At 45.2% G+C, this 21082-nt stretch overlaps 1 protein-coding gene across 1 annotated transcript in view; it reads right to left on the bottom strand.

The window, feature by feature from the left end:
* NOSTRIN (nitric oxide synthase trafficking) overlaps window positions 1-21082 on the bottom strand; it is a 106339-nt gene that overhangs the window by 3139 nt on the left and 82118 nt on the right. The window contains exons 12-15 of the mRNA XM_075318854.1: window positions 12923-13011; window positions 12520-12645; window positions 7731-7968; window positions 1259-1339 (exon numbers count right to left, since the gene is read on the bottom strand). Coding sequence (XP_075174969.1) covers window positions 1259-1339; window positions 7731-7968; window positions 12520-12645; window positions 12923-13011 — 534 coding nt within the window. The remainder of the gene's footprint in view (window positions 1-1258; window positions 1340-7730; window positions 7969-12519; window positions 12646-12922; window positions 13012-21082) is intronic.

Here is a 21082-nt window from a genome sequence, read left to right as displayed (position 1 = left end):
CCGCCGGCATGTCAGGGCATTCAGCTGAGCGCTCGGCCGCCGGCATGTCAGGGCACTCAGCTGATCGCCCGGCCTCCGGCATGTCAGGGCACTCAGCTGAGCGCTCGGCCGCCGGCATATCAGGGCACTCAGCTGAGCACTCGGCCGCCGGCATGTCAGGGCACTCAGCTGATCGCCCGGCCGCCGGCATGTCAGGGCACTCAGCTGAGCGCTCGGCCGCCGGCATATCAGGGCACTCAGCTGAGCGCTCGGTCGCCGGCATGTCAGGGCACTCAGCTGAGCGCTCGGCCGCCGGCATGTCAGGGCACTCAGCTGAGCGCTCGGCCGCCGGCATGTCAGGGCATTCAGCTGAGCGCTCGGCCGCCGGCATGTCAGGGCATTCAGCTGAGCGCTCGGCCGCCGGCATGTCAGGGCACTCAGCTGATCGCCCGGCCGCTGGCATGTCAGGGCACTCAGCTGAGCGCTCGGCCGCCGGCATGTCAAGGCCCTCAGCTGAGCGCTCGGCCGCCGGCATGTCAGGGCACTCAGCTGAGCGTTCGGCCGCCGGCATGTCAGGGCATTCAGCTGAGCGCTCGGCCGCCGGCAAGTCAGGGCACTCAGCTGATCGCCCGGCCGCCGGCATGTCAGGGCACTCAGCTGAGCGCTCGGCCGCCGGCATGTCAGGGCACTCAGCTGATCGCCCGGCCACCAGCATGTTATAGCGCTCAGCTGAGCGCTCGGCCGCCGGCATGTGAGAGTGCTCGGCCGCCAGCTATTAAGAGCGATCAGCTGATCGTTCACAATAGTCGGCTGCCGGTACTGTAAAGATGAAAAAAAAAAAAAATAAATAAATAACGCTTTCCGTTATTTTGTACGATCCGTAGCATTGCGTTGTGCAACTATATGCAATGCATCCGTTGCATCCGTCACACAACGCAATGGTACGGAAGCCGTCCAACACAAGTGTGAAACTAGCCTTAAGTAATTCAAAGGGGGCTTATGCAGTTATTGTCAACCCTTATGTATAATTACAAGAAAGTAGGAACACACTAAAAACATGGAATAAGGAAGAGAAAGGATTCTAAAGCACATAAAGCTGCGGAGAATATATCACGGCATATGAGCCATATTGAGACTTTTTGGGCGCTTTGCGCTATTTTAATCCACCATCAATTATCACAAAACACTACTGCTGAATCCATATCATGTTCTGTACATCTGATTACTTTCTATATGTTACAGTTTGTTTCCATGTTACTTATAAGATACTAATTCTAACCTTTCTCCAAGCTAAGTTCATCGGCCCTCTGCGGCTCATAGGGATAAAGGACGCGGCATTCACCATTATTATAATCTTCCCCTTAAAAGAAAGAAGGATATACATAAGGAGTGTAGACAATTCAAAATTATTAAGACACAAGTGATTTCAACTTTAAGGAAAATTCACTTTTATCTCATAGAAATGCACAAAAAGTGTTGAAAAATTCAGATTATAACAAAAAGTGTAAATTCCAAAGACTTCCAAAACTGTACTATTATTCCATTATTTCTTTTATATATATATAACTAGCTGTACTACCCGGCTTCGCCCTGGTTAATAACTGCTGTTAACAAAATAGTCTATCTCTGTCACTTTCCCTGTCTGTCTCTTTCCCTGTCTGTCTCTTTCCCTCTCTTTTCCTTTCTGTCTCTTTCCCTCTTTCCCTGTGTCTGTCTCTTTGTCTGTCTCTTTCCCTCTCTTTCCCTGTCTGACTGTTTCCCTGTGTCTGTTTCTGTCTCTTTGTCTGTGTCTGTCTCTTAACCTGTCTCCCTCTTTCCCTCTCTTTCCCTGTCTGTCTCTTTCCCTGTCAGTCTGTCTCTTTGTGTCTGTCTCTTCGTTTCTGTCTCTCACCCTGTCTATGTCTGTTTCTTACCCTGTCTGTGTCTGCCTCTTTCCCTGTCTGCGTCTGTCTCTTTCCCTGGCTGCATTGTGACACGCCAACATTCCATATAAGGGCGTGCACATGCTTCTGAAGTTCTGGCTGCACTGTGGCTCCCAGCTCCATTCGCTTTAATGGAGGCAGATTTTTTGGCGAATAACTGTAAAGAGGGGGGGGGGTAAAATTTCCCCTCAAAACATAGCCTGTGACGCTCTCGGGTTCCAGACATGTGAGTGTGCAAAATTTTGTGGCTGTAGCTGCGACGGTGCAGATGCCAATCTCGGGCATACACACACACATTCAGCTTTATATATTAGATATAATATATTTATACACCATGGTATATACACATATATATATATATATATATATATATATATATATATATATAAAAGGTACAGACCAAAAGTTTGGACACACCTTCATCTCTAGAACAACTGTTAAGAGGAGACTTTGTGCAGCAGCCTTCATGGTAAAATAGCTGCTAGGAAACCACTGCTAAGGACAGGCAACAAGCAGAAGAGACTTGTTTGGGCTAAAGAACATAAGGAATGGACATTAGACCAGTGGAAATCTGTGCTTTGGTCTGATGAGTCCAAATTTGAGATCTTTGGATCCAACCACCGTGTGTTTGTAGAAAAAGGTGAACGGATGGACTCTACATGGCTGGTTCCCACCGTGAAGCATGGAGGAGGAGGTGTGATGGTGTGGGGGTGCTTTGCTGGTGACACTGTTGGGGATTTATTCAAAATTGAAGGCATACAGAACCAGCATGGCTACCAAAGCATCTTGAAGTGGTGTGCTATTCCATCCGGTTTGCGTTTAGTTGGACCATAATTTAATTTTCAACAGGACATTGACCCCAAACACACCTCCAGGCTGTGTAAGGGCTATTTGACTAAGAAGGAGAGTGATGAGGTGCTACGCCAGATGACCTGGCCTCCACAGTCACCAGACCTGAACCCAATCGAGATGGTTTGGGGTGAGCTGGACCGCAGAGTGAAGGCAAAAGGGCCAACAAGTGCTAAGCATCTCTGGGAACTCCTTCAAGACTGTTGGAAAACCATTTCCGGTGACTACCTCTTGAAGCTCATCAAGAGAATGCCAAGAGTGTGCAAAGCAGTAATCAAAGCAAAAGGTGGCTACTTTGAAGAACCTAGAATATAAGACATATTTTCAGTTGTTTCACACTTTAAGTATTTCATTCCACATATTTTAATTCATAGTTTTGATGTCTTTAATGTGAATCTCCAATTTTTAGAGTCATGAAAATAAAGAAAAACTCTTTGAATGAGGAGGGGTGTCCAAACTTTTGGTCTGTACTGTATATATATATATATACATTTTTCACCCGATTCCAGTGAAATTTTGCACCATCTGTCTTTAACACCAGACTAAAAATACTGTGAACATTAAAACTCGAAATCTCCCCCATTCACAATATGTGACCCCCAAATTTAGACTCTATAGTAATTACCTGGAGACTCATGTTGTGAGGTCATTTGTATCAATCAATGAACTTCGTAAACAAAACTCCCCCCAAAAAATGGAGAAATAGCATTTTTGGGGATTTCAGCACCTTTGGAATTTTTTGCGCCATCCAAAACAACAACTACCGTAATCATGTGAAAAAACAGCCCTTAAATGATAGGATGAGTTTGCCAGAAAAAAATATACATTTTATAGCTTCTGAAAGAAGAAGAGGAAAAAGAAATGAGCAAAAATGAAAATTGGCTGTGGCGGGAAGGTGCTAAGATGTCTGCGGCGGCACCTCTTGTGTTTGTTTGCTCTTGCCCTGCAGTCACAGCACATTTATTTCTCTTTGTTAGGAGATTCTGAACTTTGCCTTTTACATTCCCCATAGAAACAAGTCAGGGAATGAGTTTTCAGAATCATTTCTCATCTAAAACTTACAACTGCAAGTAAAAATGCAGCAGCAATCTCAATCTTCCATGCAACTTTTTCCAATGGGCTTTTTTGGGTGGTATATTTTAGTCCATATATGCACGGATCCCATTAAATTGTATTCAGCTGCATAGGAGTCTAATTTGCTTCCCTCCCCTGATACATGTTAGATATTCTGCAATGCACTTGCTATTCCCTTACAGATGCTCATAAGCGTTGCTTGAATTAAGGGGTCTTTACACGCAACGACATCACTAACGAGATGTCGTTGGGGTCACGGAATCCGTGACACACATCCGGCCTCATTAGCGACGTCGTTGCGTGTGACACTTACGAATGACCGCTAACAATGCAAAATACTCACCAAATCATTGATTGTTGACACATCGTCTATTTCCCAAATATCGTTGCTGATTTTGGACGCAGGTTGTTCGTCGTTCTTGAGGCAGCACACATCGCTACATGTGACACCCCAGAAACGACGAACAGCACCGTACCTGCGTCCTCCGGCACCGAGGTGGGCGTGACTTTCATGCGGCTGCTCTCCGCCCCTCCGCTTCTATTGGTCACCTGCCAATGTGAAGTCACTGTGACGCCGCACGAACCGCCCCCTTAGAAAAGAGGCTGTTCGCCGGCCACAGCGATGTCGTTAGGATGGTAGGTATGTGTGACGGGTACTAGCGATATTGTGCACCACGGGCAGCGATTTGTCTGTGACGCACAAACGACGGGGGCAGGTGCTTTCACGAGCGACATCGCTAGCGATGTTGCTGCGTGTAAAGCAGCCTTTAGGCTGTTACTACTCATAGAATGGTAGAGTTGGAAGGTTCCTCCTGGGTCATCTGGTCCAAACCCCCTGCTCAATGCAGGATTCACTAAACCATATGATAATGTCCTACCTCTGTTTGAAGACTTCCATTGAAGGAGAACCCACCACCTCTCGTGGCAGTTTATTCCACTCGTTGATCACCCTCACTGTCGAAAAGTTTTTTTCCGATATCTACGGTAATCTGTATCTTCTTTTCAGTTTAGTTCCATTGCTTCTCATGTTTCCATGTGAAAATGAGACTATGGATGATCCCTCTACACTGTAACAGCCCTTCAGATATTCGGAGACAGCTATTGTCTCCTCTTTGTCTTCTTTTTTTGCAAGCTAAACAGTCACAAATCTTGTAACTGTTCCTCGTGGGACATAGTTTGCACTCCGCTCAACAACCTAGTAGCTCTTCTCTTAACTTGCTACGTTTTTTCAGTGTCTTTTTTTAAAATATGGTGCCTGGAACTGGACACAGTATTCCAGATGAGGTCTGACCAAACAGCAGTAGAGGGGACAATGACTTCACGTGATCTAGACTCTAGACTTCTCTCAATACATCCCAGAACTGTGTTTGCCTTTTTTGCTGCTGCATCACACTGTTGACTCTCGTGATGCCTGTGATGTATTATTACACCAAATTCTTTTTCACACGTGCTGCTGCTTAGTTCTATTTCTCCCATCCTATAGATTTTATTTTTGTTTTTCTTACCCAGATGTAGAATTTGCATTTCTCCTTATTAAATCCCATGCTAATAGTCACTGCCCATTTTTGCAGGTTATCTAGATCTTTCTGAATCTTTTCTTTATCTTCTCTAGTATTAGCTATCCCTCCTCGCTTTGCATTGTCTGCAAATTTGATTAGTTTACCTACAGAGCCCTTATATAGATCACTTATAAAATATTGAACAACACCGGGTCCAAGAGAGAGCCTTGTGCAACTGCAGTTTAACCACTTTTCTAATTAGATGTGCAACTGTTTATTACCACTCTTTGAGTAAGATCACTACGCCAGTTATGAATCCACTTAACCTACTGAATGGCTACATGTAAAAATAAAATACAACATAGCCATCTCCAGACAGAGTATCACAAAACCAAGTTATTTTTAAATGTCTCAACTTGCTCATCTTGGGATACGTTGAGACAAGAAATAAGGTAAAGAAGAACATGTTTGTATATCCCTATACATATTGGCCTCAACAGAATACCCTTTCTCCACTTCAGTTTTCAGCAGTTGTCTAAAGAGCTTTTAGTTATAATGATCGTCAAAATCCAATTAAAACAAAAATACAAATAAACTGTTGTAGCGCCCCTGAGCCATCAGGAGCTACAGGGAACTGCATCTGTCAAAGATGCAGGTCCTACCCGCAGGGACCCAGAAGACCAGTGCCAGTAACACCAACACACTCATACAATCCCTGTTTTCCGCTCCCTCAAAACTGGAGATGGGCTAAGGTTGGACCCAATGGATGGCCACTTAGGGGTGGAACCGATCTAGTCCACAAGACGATGACCAGGGAGGAGGGGCCAGACAGTCAGTAAGTGGAAGCGAAAGGAGACGGACGTAACGGTACTAACGGGGAGTGCAGCAGTGACGTGTCAGGCTCAGGCGTGTTGGTTGCCGAAGGAGTACGGCGGAGTACTCTTGGAACCATAGCCCCGACGGGGTGCAGAGCCCTAAGTCAGGACAACGCTTCAGGCAGACCTGATAAAATCTGCATGGTGAGGGGATCATCCAGGACCTCACCGACATTAAAGTCCGGGGGCATCAGCAGTGATGGGAGTACCTGGGAACGGAAACAGAGAACCGACCAAACAGAGTTCAAGCTACCAGCCATATGGACCAAGACAGAAAGACAACCAGGAGGGGACCCCCAGATGCTCCAAGCCACGGGGACGCACCAACCAGAGACAGGTGCAGGGGAAGAAAGCCACCAGGTCACCACACCGGCACTGGAACAAAGGGAACCAGTGGTGAGGACCAGCCTCCATAGGGTTGCAAGCAACAACTCTTTGAGTAAAGAGCCAGTTACACTGCAATCCCTTGTGTGGCATACCTTCTTTAAGTGCCCCAGTATTACTAACGGACAACAACCACCATCATCTATCCCCTGTGGCCTGGCCTTACTTGCAGAGGGTCACAACATCCAGGCTACTTTTAACATCAGCCCCAGTAGTGAGACTGTGCAGCGGCGGCTCCATCCATATAGCTGCAACCCGCAAGTGGCGTCACGACAAAAACTTTATTACCAATCCCTGTAAATATCTCCCTTTTAAAAAGCGACCCCCAGGGTCAAGGAACCGGGCACCAGCCATTACCCCCGTGACACTTCCCAGTGAACCCAGGCCTGGGACCGAGTACCCCATAGCCCTGGGGTGCGACACTGTCACCCTAGGTACGGGGAAGTACCAAGCAAAAGACAAAAGTGAAGGGAAACCCTCCTGTCTAGGAAATGGGGATATGGTTACCCCTGACCAAACTTACTGCTGGTTTCTGGGGTCCCTCACCACCCTAGACAGGTTCTGCACTTATGCATTGAGCCGCGTATCTGACCCTAGGTATCCCTAGTGCTGGACCCTAAATAGGGAATGGGTGGGATGAGCCCTTCGTCAACCCCACTAAACTCTATAGAAGACACAACGAGGACACACAAGAGAAAATGCATGAACTACTTATCCACAGACGACTCAGGAAGAAGTTCAGCAAAGTTTTCAACAAGGATACAACAGATGAGTACAAGCCACCTGCTTGCAACCAAAGCTTGAATTAACTGAATAATATCACCAGCACCAGTCCAAGGAAGGAAGGGAGCATTTAAGCACCAAGGGAATACAGCAGCTGGGGGGGAAGGTGAGCTCCTGCTGGGTCCAAAAGAGAGAAAGATGAATCCAGCAGGAAAGCTACCTATACCAATGAATAATGACAGCAGGAACAATGGAAAGTCAGGGAGCATTCTGTGCTGCCAAACGCTGTGACCTTCTATTGCCAGAAACCACATGACTGACACTCGTGACTCACCCGTGACAGAAACCCTGAAGATCTGTCAGGATGAAACCCACCAGTGTTGGTCATTTCAATTACATATGATGAAAGAGAAATGTAATTTTACCATTTTCTTGAGCTTTGCCATCTTGCATCCTCATTGAACCGCGAAGATTCCTAGAAGATCTTTTCGTTAAACCTCTTGGAGGTTTGTTTGGGTGATCGACATAGTCGGGGTCAATGTATTCATTAGATGATGGATGATTTGATCCATAGCTTCTGGTAGACATCCGGCTACTCTGGGAACGTCTCAGTTTAGAGGTATTTATAGACCGAGATATCTGCACTGAGCAGAGTTGGCAGCCCTGCGAATAAGGAAGACATGAGCACATGACACATTGAGGTCTCGCTCCCCCGGTAGGAGGAGGCTGTGGTTGATCATTTCCAATATGGAAGTATATTCTAAATCAGGTAAGGTTTCTCGAGCTCCCAGGGGTGGAGAATGGAACTTATTTGTTTGTGACATCTTATGTTGAAATTATCACTGTCACCCATGTACTTTATTAGTAGTGATTCAGGAAGAACAGCTCTGGAGATCAAACTTCTGCTTACAGACAGATAGTGTTCAGTCTCCAAAAAGAGTAATTCTCGAGAGCATAAACGTTTATAGTTGCTTTAAGGCAGTACAGCCATCGCTGCATTTTAATTTTTTTCGAGCCCATATGTATATTTATTTAATCTAACATAATAACTGAAACTAATTTTAAAGAGAATCTGTCACCACGTTTTTGCCATCTAATCTGAGAGCATAATAATGTAGAAATAGAGATCTTATTTACAGAAATGTGTCACTTATGGGGCTACTAGCTGTAGTTTTGATTAAGTCACTGTTTAATCAGCAGGAGATTATCATTAGAGGACTACTTGACCTGCTGCCAGATAGTCCTCCACATTCATAGGCTGTGTATAACTCCGCAGCCACGACTGATTGGCAGCTTTCTGTGTAAACTGTATATGGGCTAAAAGCTATCAATCAGTGCTATGGGCGGGGTTATCGAGCTCAACATTCAAATAACTGCTAGAGCTGAAGCAGAGAAAACATTGATTTTATCAAAATTACAGCAAACAGCTCAGTAAGTGACACATCACTGGAATCAGGGTCCCTGTCTCTACATTATGCTGCTCTCAGATGGGGAGCATGAACCTGGTGACAGACACTACTGTATGTTATGTCTCTCTTATCTAATACTGGAGGGAGATACCAGGGGTGGTGAGGTAAGAAGAGGCTGCACACACTGCTGTCCATTATGTCTGTCTTATCTCTGGAGATTTCAGGGGTTCTGAGGTAAGACTAAGCTGCTCATGCTGCTGTCCATTATGTCTATCTTATCTCTGGAGATACCAGGGGTGCTGAGGTAAGAAGAGGCTGCTCACTCTGCTGTCCATTATGTCCATCTTATCTCTGGAGATAGCAGGGGTGCTGAGGTAAGACTAGGCTGCTCACACTGCTGTCCATTATGTCTGTCTTATCTCTGGAGATTTCAGGGGTGCTGAGGTAAGACTAGGCTGCTCATGCTGCTGTCCATTATGTCTATCTTATCTCTGGAGATACCAGGGGTGCTGAGGTAAGAAGAGGCTGCTCACTCTGCTGTCCATTATGTCCATCTTATCTCTGGAGATAGCAGGGGTGCTGAGGTAAGACTAGGCTGCTCACACTGCTGTCCATTATGTTTATCTTATCTAATACTGGAGATACCAGGGGTGTTGAGATAAAAAGAATCTGCTTACACTGAACACATCCTGTCTATCTGATTCAATACTGAGCTCAGCTCACTTCACAGGTCAAAGGAAGTAACCTAGAGGCTCCTTGCTGCATTGGCAGGTCCATGATGGCCTCCTTCACACATCTGTGTCTCTGGTACATGTGAGGTAATTTTCACACGTACTGGAGACACATTCACATGTAGACCCAATTGGTTTGCTCACCCATCCATGTTTTGACACAAACCATGTGTCCGTGTGGAGCACACGCCTATCTGTGTGCTCCACACGGCAACATGTCAATTTTCTGCTAGCAGCACGGATGTCACATAGACCGCACACTGATATGATCAGTGTTACATCAATGTGACATGTACTGGAAAAAACACGTCACTGAGAAATAAATTTCTTTTTATACTTACTAGTGATGAGCGAGTACTAAAAAGCTCGGGTGCTCGAAGCTCGGGCCGAGCCTCCCAAGATACTCGTGTACTCGGCCCGAGCACCGAGCCCAATGTTATCCTATGGGAGACCCGAGTATTTTTGTGAAATGACCCCCGGCAGCATGTAAAAACCCCTAAAAATGGCACAAAAGTCTCAGAAGAGTGCTCAAATGACATGGCATCAGCATGGGGAAGACCCCTTGAAGCATTTATCACTCAAAACTCACAGCTGTGAACAATTTTGTCCGCGTTTTACGCCATTTTTTACGGACTCACCAGAAAACCTTCCAAAATGACACCAAAATGAATTTTCATGGCGGAAATGTTAAGGGCACATACCCAATAGTGAGATAGAGCTGGTGTATGTTACTTTTTGAGATTAATACATGAAAGATTTTACGTAAAACATTGTGTGGCACTCCGATGTCCAAAACGCACGTTTTGTGCTTTTTACTAACGATGTCGGTCATTTTTTTTTTTCATTCTATCTCCCGTCGGTCGGTCTCGCTCTGTCGGTCTCTCTCTGTCTTGTCTGTCCCCCTCTCACAGTCTGTCGGTCATTCTCCCCCCTCTCTCTTACTTACCGTTCCCCGATCACTGCTGCGGCGCTGCACGGCTGTTCACTAAACTCCGGCGGCTTTTCCTCTTTTGAAAAAGCCGGCCGTTCATTAAACAATCTCGTAATCCCTGTTTTCCTGCTTTTCGGCACCTATGATGGTTGCAGTGAGACACGCCCCCACGCTGAGTGACAGGTGTCTCACTGCACCCAATCACAGCAGCCGGTGGGCGGGTCTATACTGTGCAGTGAAATAAATAATTAAATAATTAAAAAAAACGGCGTGCGGTCCCCCCAATTTTAATACCAGCCAGATAAAGCCATACGGCTGAAGGCTGGTATTGTCAGGATGGGGAGCTCCTCGTTATGGGGAGCCCCCCACCCTAACAATATCAGCCAACAGCCGCCCAGAATTGCCGCATACATTATATGCGACAGTTCTGGGACTGTACCCGGCTCTTCCCGATTTACCCTAGTGCGTTGGCAAATCGGGGTAATAAGGAGTTAATGGCAGCCCATAGCTGCCACTAAATCCTAGATTAATCAGATAAACTGAGGTTAATCGTGGCACCGCTGGATCCAGCGGTGGCCGTGAGTTACCTGACTGACAGCAGCTGAGCGCTATACTCACCTCATTAGCTGCGTGGAGCTGACCTGTGCGGCGGTGAGTAGCGCGATCAGCTGAGCTGTCACTGAGGTTACCCGCGGCCACCGCTGCATCCACCGCTGCATCCAGGTAACCTCAGTGACAGCTCAGCTGATCGCTATACTCACCTCATTAGCTGAGTGGAGGTGACCGGAGCGGCGGTGTATTCTGCAGCTCCTGTCACCTCAATGTAGCAGAGCTGGACGCGACGCTGGAGGACCGTGGAGTACGCCGGACATGGAGGGTTTGTCGGGGTTAATAAATTGGTGATGAGGGACTTTGTTAGTGTTTTTTATTTCTAATAAAGGATTTTTCGTGTGTGTGTGTTTTTTAACTGTAATTTACAGATTAATCATGGAGGGTGTCTCATAGACGCCTGACATGATTAATCTAGGATTTCGTGGCAGCTATGGGCTGCCATTAACTCCTTATTACCCCGATTTGCCAACGCACTAGGGTAAATCGGGAAGAGCCGGGTACAGTCCCAGAATTGTCGCATCTAATGTATGCGGCAATTCTGGGCGGCTGCTGACTGATATTGTTAGGGTTGGGGGCTCCCCATAACGTGGAGCTCCCCATCCTGAGAATACCAGCCTTCAGCCGTATGGCTTTATCTGGCTGGTATTAAAATTGGGGGGACCGCACGCCGTTTTTTTTAATTATTTATTTATTTATTTTACTGCACAGTATAGACACGCCCACCGGCTGCTGTGATTGGGTGCAGTGAGACACCTGTCACTCAGCGTGGGGGCGTGTCTCACTGCAACCAATCATAGGCGCCTGTGGGCGGGGATAGCAGGGAATATGAGATGGCTGTGTGCAGAGCACAGCGCTCCCGCCGGTATAAAGGCTTGGTCACGCTGTGCAGGCCGGCCAATCACTGCAATTCCACAACTAACAGGGCTGTGGCATTGCAGTGGTCTGCCAGCCAATCCCTGCATGAGGGCTGGCTCTCAAAAGAGCACCAACATCCAGGGATGAAGACCACGAGTACAGCACGAGTATTGCAAAATTACTCGGTCCCCGCCGAGTAGCCCGTGTACAGTGATACTCGTGCGAGTACCGAGTAGTAACAAGCATACTCGCTCATCACTAATACTTACCTGTCTGCGGCACTGCTGTTTCTGGTGCTGCTGTCTCCGGCGCTGCTGTCTCCGGCACTGCTGTTGCTTCCGGGCCCCCTCATTATGCTCATCACTATTCACTGCACTCACTGCAGACCCAGAAGCAAGTGTGACAACAGCACTGTAGACAGGTAAGCATACAGGTTCATGCTGTCCGTGTGCTATCCAGATGGACGGACAACGACAAAGGAGCTTACCAATCTTACTAAGCGGAGAGACTGTAAGCCTGTCTATGGAGGCTAATTTTGAGCTGTGAGATTTGTTACCTTACGGTGCCTTACTGTATCTCTGTATGACCCAAATATTAAAATATTAAAAAGAGCCTCAATCAGATACAAAAAAAAACCAAAACAGCTAAACGGTCATAAAATAAGAAACGTCTCTACCTTCTCTTTCCACTTTGACATCCGCTCGCTGCAGGGATGAGTTGGAGGAGTTTTCTGCTGAAGTTCTGCCAGCGCCAAGGAGAGTTTGAAGTGATTCGCTTCAAGAAGGTGGATTTTCAAGATTGTCTATAAAATGATAAAGCATTGAAATCCTCTACACCACAAGGAAACTGCTTATCTAAACCATGATCCTACGAAAATATACATGATAAAATAGTAATATCTTAGTATAAAAAAATTCCTGAAGAAGAAACAAAAATGCTTTATAGGTCAATCATTTCAGAAAAGCACAAGGCACCCAAGAGAAGAAATATAAAAATAGCGGAAAGCTGGAGAGAGCCGAAATGCGGTAAATAAAGTGATATCATTTTTCATACTTTACATATAGCTTGAATAATGTTACCTCGTCCAGGAGAACAGATGTTTCCTCCTCATTTTTCACATCAGAAAATGCTGGGTTTTCTCTGTAGGCTCTCACCATTTTTTCCAGACCTATAATAAAAGAATTTTGTTTACGTTATCGTATGTATGAATTGATTTTTCTTATTTTACGTTTTCTTCTTCATTTTCTTTTTATTCTTTTATTACTATTATTACTATATTATTATTATTATTACTTTAATTATTATTATTAATAGTATTATTACTACAATTACTACTACTACTATTATTATTATTATTATTACCATTACTACTATTATTATTACTTTAATTATTATTATTACCTTTACTATTATTATTATTATTACCATTACCATTACTACTATTATTATTACTTTAATTTTCATTATTATTATTACCTTTACTATTATTATTATTATTATTATTATTATTATTACCATTACTACTATTATTATTACTTTAATTATTATTATTATTACTATTATTATTATTACCATTACTACTATTATTATTACTTTATTATTATTATTATTATTACCTTTACTATTATTATTATTACCATTACTACTATTATTATTACTTTAATTATTATTATTACCTTTACTATTACTATTATTATTATTATTATTACTTCAATTATTATTATTAATTATTATTATTACCTTTACTATTATTATTATTATTATTACCATTACTACTATTATTACTTTAATTATTATTATTATTAATATTATTATTATTATGTGTATTAGAATTAAAGGGCCCTTGCACTTCACACTTTTGTATCTTAAAGAGAGAAAGTCAGCACAAAACCAAAATGACTGTTGAAACTAAGCATGAAGGCTCAGTGCACACTTGGCGAGCCCGAACAGTTCAGCGCACCATCCTGTCTACTTGCTTCTATCTCCATCCATCTCTTCTTTGATTGACAGCTCTAACTTTACAGGATTCAGAGACTTTGGATTGAACAGTAATTTGGTGCCCGCAGACCTCCTTAAAATATGTATGACATACAGTATATACCCTGTTTCCCTGAAAATAAGACCTAGTAGAGGTTTTGCTGAATTGCTAAATATAAGGCGTCCCCCGAAAGTAAGACCTAGTAAAGTTTTTGTTTGGAAGCATGCCCGCCGAACAGAACACCGGGGCATGTTGTACATGGAAATAATGGAAGTAACAATAAATTCTTGATAGGATTCACAGTTTACCTGTTTATGGTGGTTTATGATGATCACTATTGTACAGTATATAATTAATGTTCATTTTTTTTTTTCTTTTTCAACAATTAATGTGAATTCTTCTTCATGGAAAAATAAGACATCCGCTGAAAATAAGACCTAGCACATTTTTGGGAGCAAAAATTAATATAAGATCCTGTCTTATTTTCGAGGAAACAGGGTATGTATACGTAATATCTTTATTAGTGGACCCTCAACATTAGGACCCCACCTATCTTCATAGAAGTGGTGGTATATGCAGCCACCTCTCTATCTACTTCTATAGGTACTGAAAATAATAATAATCTTTATTTATTTACAGCCATCTTTTCATGTTAAGTGGTAAATATACCAATAAATTGAATAAACAGATCTTTTTATATTATTTATTTGCATTATTTATTAATACTCTTGTAGACTGTGAGCCCTCGTGGGTAGGGTCCTCTCTCCTCCTATATCCACACCCTATCCCTTGTAGACTGTGAGCCCTCGTGGGCAGGGTCCTCTCTCCTCCTATATCCACACCCCATCCCTTGTAGACTGTGAGCCCTCATGGGCAGGGTCCTCTCTCCTCCTATATCCACACCCCATCCCTTGTAGACTGTGAGCCCTCGTGGGCAGAGTCCTCTCTCCTCCTATATCCACACCCCATCCCTTGTAGACTGTGAGCCCTCGTGGGCAGAGTCCTCTCTCCTCCTATATCCACACCCCATCCCTTGTAGACTGTGAGACCTCGTGGGCAGAGTCCTCTCTCCTCCTATATCCACACCCCATCCCTTGTAGACTGTGAGACCTCGTGGGCAGAGTCCTCTCTCCTCCTATATCCACACCCCATCCCTTGTAGACTGTGAGCCCTCATGGGCAGAGTCCTCTCTCCTCCTATATCCACACCCCATCCCTTGTAGACTGTGAGCCCTCGTGGGCAGGGTCCTCTCTCCTCCTATATCCACATCCCATCCCTTGTAGACTGTGAGACCTCGTGGGCAGGGTCCTCTCTCCTCCTAAATCCACATCCCTTCCCTTGTAGACTGTGAGCCCTCGTGAGCAGGGTCCTCTCTCCTCCTATATCCACACCCCATCCCTTGTAGACTGTGAGCCCTCGTGGGCAGAGTCCTCTCTCCTCCTATATCCACACCCCATCCCTTGTAGACTGTGAGCCCTCGTGGGCAGGGTCCTCTCTCCTCCTATATCCACACCCCATCCCTTGTAGACTGTGAGCCCTAGTGGGCAGAGTCCTCTCTCCTCCTATATCCACACCCCATCCCTTGTAGACTGTGAGCCCTCGTGGGCAGAGTCCTCTCTCCTCCTATATCCACACCCCATCCCTTGTAGACTGTGATCCCTCGTGGGCAGTGTCCTCTCTCCTCCTATATCCACACCCCATCCCTTGTAGACTGTGAGCCCTCGTGGGCAGAGTCCTCTCTCCTCCTATATCCACACCCCATCCCTTGTAGACTGTGATCCCTCGTGGGCAGTGTCCTCTCTCCTCCTATATCCACACCCCATCCCTTGTAGACTGTGAGCCCTCGTGGGCAGGGTCCTCTCTCCTCCTATATCCACACCCCATCCCTTGTAGACTGTGAGCCCTCGTGGGCAGGGTCCTCTCTCCTCCTATATCCACACCCCATCCCTTGTAGACTATGAGCCCTCGTGGGCAGAGTCCTCTCTCCTCCTATATCCACACCCCATCCCTTGTAGACTGTGAGCCCTCGTGGGCAGGGTCCTCTCTCCTCCTATATCCACCCCCCATCCCTTGTAGACTGTGAGCCCTCGTGGGCAGAGTCCTCTCTCCTCCTATATCCACACCCCATCCCTTGTAGACTGTGAGACCTCGTGGGCAGAGTCCTCTCTCCTCCTATATCCACACCCCATCCCTTGTAGACTGTGAGACCTCGTGGGCAGAGTCCTCTCTCCTCCTATATCCACACCCCATCCCTTGTAGAATGCGAGCCCTCTTGGGCAGAGTCCTCTCTCCTCCTATATCCACACCCCATCCCTTGTAGACTGTGAGCCCTCGTGGGCAGAGTCCTCTCTCCTCCTATATACACACCCCATCCCTTGTAGACTGTGAGCCCTCGTGGGCAGAGTCCTCTCTCCTCCTATATCCACACCGCATCCCTTGTAGACTATGAGCCCTCGTGGGCAGGGTCCTCTCTCCTCCTATATCCACACCCCATCCCTTGTAGACTGTGAGCCCTCGAGGGCAGAGACCTCTCTCCTCCTATATCCACACCCCATCCCTTGTAGACTGTGAGCCCTCGTGGGCAGGGTCCTCTCTCCTCCTATATCCACACCCCATCCCTTGTAGACTGTGAGCCCTCGTGGGCAGAGTCCTCTCTCCTCCTATATCCACACCCCATCCCTTGTAGACTGTGAGCCCTCGTGGGCAGTGTCCTCTTTCCTCCTATATCCACACCCCATCCCTTGTAGACTGTGAGCCCTTGTGGGCAGGGTCCTCTCTCCTCCTATATCCACACCCTATCCCTTGTAGACTGTGAGCCCTCGTGGGCAGAGTCCTCTCTCCTCCTATATCCACACCCCATCCCTTGTAGACTGTGAGCCCTCGTGGGCAGGGTCCTCTCTCCTCCTATATCCACACCCCATCCCTTGTAGACTGTGAGCCCTCGTGGGCAGAGTCCTCTCTCCTCCTGTATCCACACCCCATCCCTTGTAGACTGTGAGACCTCGTGGGCAGAGTCCTCTCTCCTCCTATATCCACACCCCATCCCTTGAAGACTGTGAGACCTCGTGGGCAGAGTCCTCTCTCCTCCTATATCCACACCCCATCCCTTGTAGACTGTGAGCCCTCATGGGCAGAGTCCTCTCTCCTCCTATATCCACACCTCATCCCTTGTAGACTGTGAGCCCTCGTGGGCAGAGTCCTCTCTCCTCCTATATCCACACCCCATCCCTTGTAGACTGTGATCCCTCGTGGGCAGGGTCCTCTCTCCTCCTATATCCACACCCCATCCCTTGTAGACTGTGAGCCCTAGTGGGCAGAGTCCTCTCTCCTCCTATATCCACACCCCATCCCTTGTAGACTGTGAGCCCTCGTGGGCAGAGTCCTCTCTCCTCCTATATCCACACCCCATCCCTTGTAGACTGTGAGCCCTAGTGGGCAGAGTCCTCTCTCCTCCTATATCCACACCCCATCCCTTGTAGACTGTGAGCCCTAGTGGGCAGAGTCCTCTCTCCTCCTGTACCAGTCTGTGCCTTCTATTGTTCATAATTATTGTACTTGTCCCTACTATGTATACCCCTTTTCACATGTAAAGTACATGGAATAAATGGTGCTGTTATAATAATTATAATAATCATCATCCTCATAATGAGGACTTTAAATTGAGCACTTTAAAATTATAATAATGCTATGTTGTGAATGGACTATGAGTCAAAATGCATGAAAAAAAAAAAGAAAAAGCGAGACAAGCACACATAAGGTAATAATTAGGGATGATCGAATACCTCAAATATTCGGTAATGCCCATATTCGACGACTAGGTCGCCGCTATTCGACTATTTGAAAATATTCGATGCACAATATAAGTCTATGGGAAACCCGAATAGTTGCCGAATAGCAACTATTCGGGTTTCCCATAGACTTAAATTGCGCATCGAATATTCGCATAGCGGTGACCTATTCGTCGAATATTCGCGAAGCCGAATATTTGTAATATTCGATCATCCCTAGTAATAATGTATTTTGAAAGTGGAATTGGGGGGTGAGGGGGTTGATCATCTGATTGTGTTGTGTATGTCAAAACTCGAATAAATGCCCATAGATTATAGCTCCTGAAGTCACATCTACAGAAAAAAGAAGATCTTCTTCTGCACATAGAGTAGGAGAAGTAGGAGATCCGCATTGTGGTAGACCACCCTGCCGTAAGTAGGAGATCGGCATTGTGGTAGACCACCCTGCCGTAAGTAGGAGATCGGCATTGTGGTAGACCACCCTGCTGTGGAAGAGGACCAGTTCCACTTGTGGTAATGCTTCAACTAGCTTTTACTTACGTGTTTCATGCTCATACTGAACCCATTCTCAAAACTGAACTACTATAGTTTTGAGAAAGGGTTCAGTATGTATCTACAACGCTTAAATAAAAGCTACTTGATATAATAACAGTGGTAATACTTCAATTATCTTTTACTTATGCGTTTCAGGTTCATACTGATCCCTTTCTCAAAACTGAACTACTACATTTTTGAGAAAGGGTTCGGTACGAACCTGAAAAGCGTAAATAAAAGCTACATTAGGTAATAACAGTGTTAATACATCAAGTAGCTTTTATTTATGCGTTTCAGGTTCCTACTGAGCCCTTTCTCACACTGAACTACTACGGTTTTGAGAAAGGGTTCGGTACAAACTTGAAACACGAAAAAACAGCTACTTGAATTATTACTAGGGATGATCGAATATCTCAAATATTCGGCTTCGCGAAAATTTGTCGAATAGGTCTCCGCTATTCGAATATTTGTGAATATTCGATGCGCAATGTAAGACTATGGGAAACCCGAATAACAACTATTTGAAACTATTCGGGCTTCCCATAGACTTACATTGCGCATCGAATATTCACATAACGGCGACCTATTCGTCGGATATTCGCGAAGCCGAATATTTGAGGGATTCGATCATCCCTAATTATTACCAGTGGTAATAATTGAGTGAGTACCAGTGAGTAGCTTATACTTATGCGTTTCAGGTTCGTACTGAACCCTTTCTCAAAAACATAGTAGTTCAGTTTTCAGAAAGAGTTCTATAGGAACCTGAAACGCGTAAATAAAAGCTACTTGATATATTACCACTGGTAATACATCAAGTAGCTTTTATTTAGGCATTTCAGGTTTGTACTGAACCTTTCGCAAAAACGTAGTAGTTCAGTTTGAGAAAGGGTTCAGCAGGAACCTGAAATGCGTAAATAAAAGTTACTTAATGTAATACCACCGGTATTACCTAAAGTAGCTTTTATTTGCATGTTTCAGGTTCGCACTGAACCCTTTCTGAAAAATATAGTAGTTCAGTTTGGAAAAAGGGATCAGTATGAACCTGAAACGCGTAAGTAAAAGCTACTTGACGTATTGCCACTGTTAATATGTCAAATAGCTTTTCTTTAAGCATTTCAGGTTCATATCGAACCCTTTCTCAAAAACATAGTAGTTCACTTTGAGAAAGGTTCAATAGAAACGTGAAACGCGTAAATAAAAGCTACTTGAAGCACTAGTATTACATCAAGTAGCTTTTATTTATGCATTTCAAGTTTGTACCGAACGCTTTCTCAAAAACGTAGAAGTTCAGTTTTGAGAATGGGTTCAATATGAGCTTGAAACGCGTAACTAAAAGCTACTTGATGTATTACCAAATGTGGAACTACTTTTCTTTCACAGCAGGGTGGTCTACCAGAACATCTATCACCTACTTCTCCTCAAAATGCATGAAAGAACTTAATCGACCATTATACAGTGCCACACGGACAAAGCAGTGGACCATGGACTCCGCATCTTTGGGGTCATGAAAGATGCGAGATATAGCTAATGAAATTATGTAAAAACAGGAGATGTGGATTGCAAAAAAAAATATCTGTTCACCTCGAAGTCAGGACAAGATCAACAGGAGGAAGAAACAAAAGAAGGGCTCGCATTCTTAAGGAGTCAGACCTTATCAATCAGTAAAATGTAACATATCAGATCACTTTGCCTTTGTAGCGACGCAGCAGCGATCACGACGGCGATCTGACCTTATCAGGATCGCTGCTGCGTCGTTACATGGTCGCTGGTGAGCTGTCAAACAGGCAGATCTCACCAGCGACCAGTCCCCAGCCAGCAGTGACGCGTGGAAGCGATGCTGCACTTGGTAACTAAGGTAAATATCGGGTAACCAAGCAAAATGCTTCGCTGGTTACCCGAAATTTATCTTGGTTACCAGCGCACACCGCTTAGCGCTGGCTCCCTGCACTCGTAGCCAGAGTACACATAGGGTTAATAAGCAAACCTTTGCTTATTTACCCGATGTGTACTCTGGCTACGCATGCAGGGAGCAGGGAGCCAGCACAGGCAGCCTGAGAGCGGCGGACGCTAGTAACTAAGGTAAATATCGGGTAACCGAGAAAAGCACTTCGCTTGGCTACCCGATGTTTACCTTGGTTACAGCTTACCGCAGGCTGCCAGACGCCGGCTCCCTGCTCCCTGCACATTCAGATTGTTGCTGTCTCGCTGTCACACACAGCGATGTGTGCTTCACAGCGGGAGAGCAACGTCAAAAAATGGTCCAGGACATTCAGCAACAACCGGCGACCTCACAGCAGGAGCCAGGTCGTTGCTGGATGTCACACACAGCGACGTCGCTAGCAAGGTCGCTGCTACGTCACAGAAAATGGTGACTTAGCAGCGACGTCGCTGTTGTTGTGTGTGACATGACCATCATTGTATCTTTGCTCAAATATATGAAAAGCAGATTCCAGCATCATTAGTATGACACAATTCAGATCTGGGTGCAGAAGCAAAAATTGCCTTATTGAAGGATATTCAGCTGCTCCACTTTGAACAACAATAATATAATAACAAAGTGAAAAGAAGTAAAAATAGGTGGCACTCACCATCCCGTAAAAAAAAATTGTATTCACAGTCCTGTAAAAAAAAAAAAATGGTTTCAGGTGAAAGTGGCATTCTGGACAACGACTGTTTCACACACAGGTACGCTTCAACAGTTCCTATACGAGGACCTGTTGAAGCAGACATGTGTGCCAAGCGGCCGACATCCACAACGCCGCTTGAACCTGCATTCATGTTTTTACAGAATTGTGAACAAAACGTTTTTTATAGGATGGCGAGTGGCACCTATTTTTCTTTCTTTTCACTTTGTTAGTGTATGTTTAGTGTATGTTTTCACTTAGTTTTTTTTTAATGTGTATTTTGAAGCAGACACGCATCAATATCCACATTAAAAA

This window comes from Anomaloglossus baeobatrachus, chromosome 7, assembly GCF_048569485.1.
Source record: "Anomaloglossus baeobatrachus isolate aAnoBae1 chromosome 7, aAnoBae1.hap1, whole genome shotgun sequence".
NCBI lineage: Eukaryota > Metazoa > Chordata > Amphibia > Anura > Aromobatidae > Anomaloglossus > Anomaloglossus baeobatrachus.
This window is presented reverse-complemented; position numbering and strand designations above follow the sequence as displayed.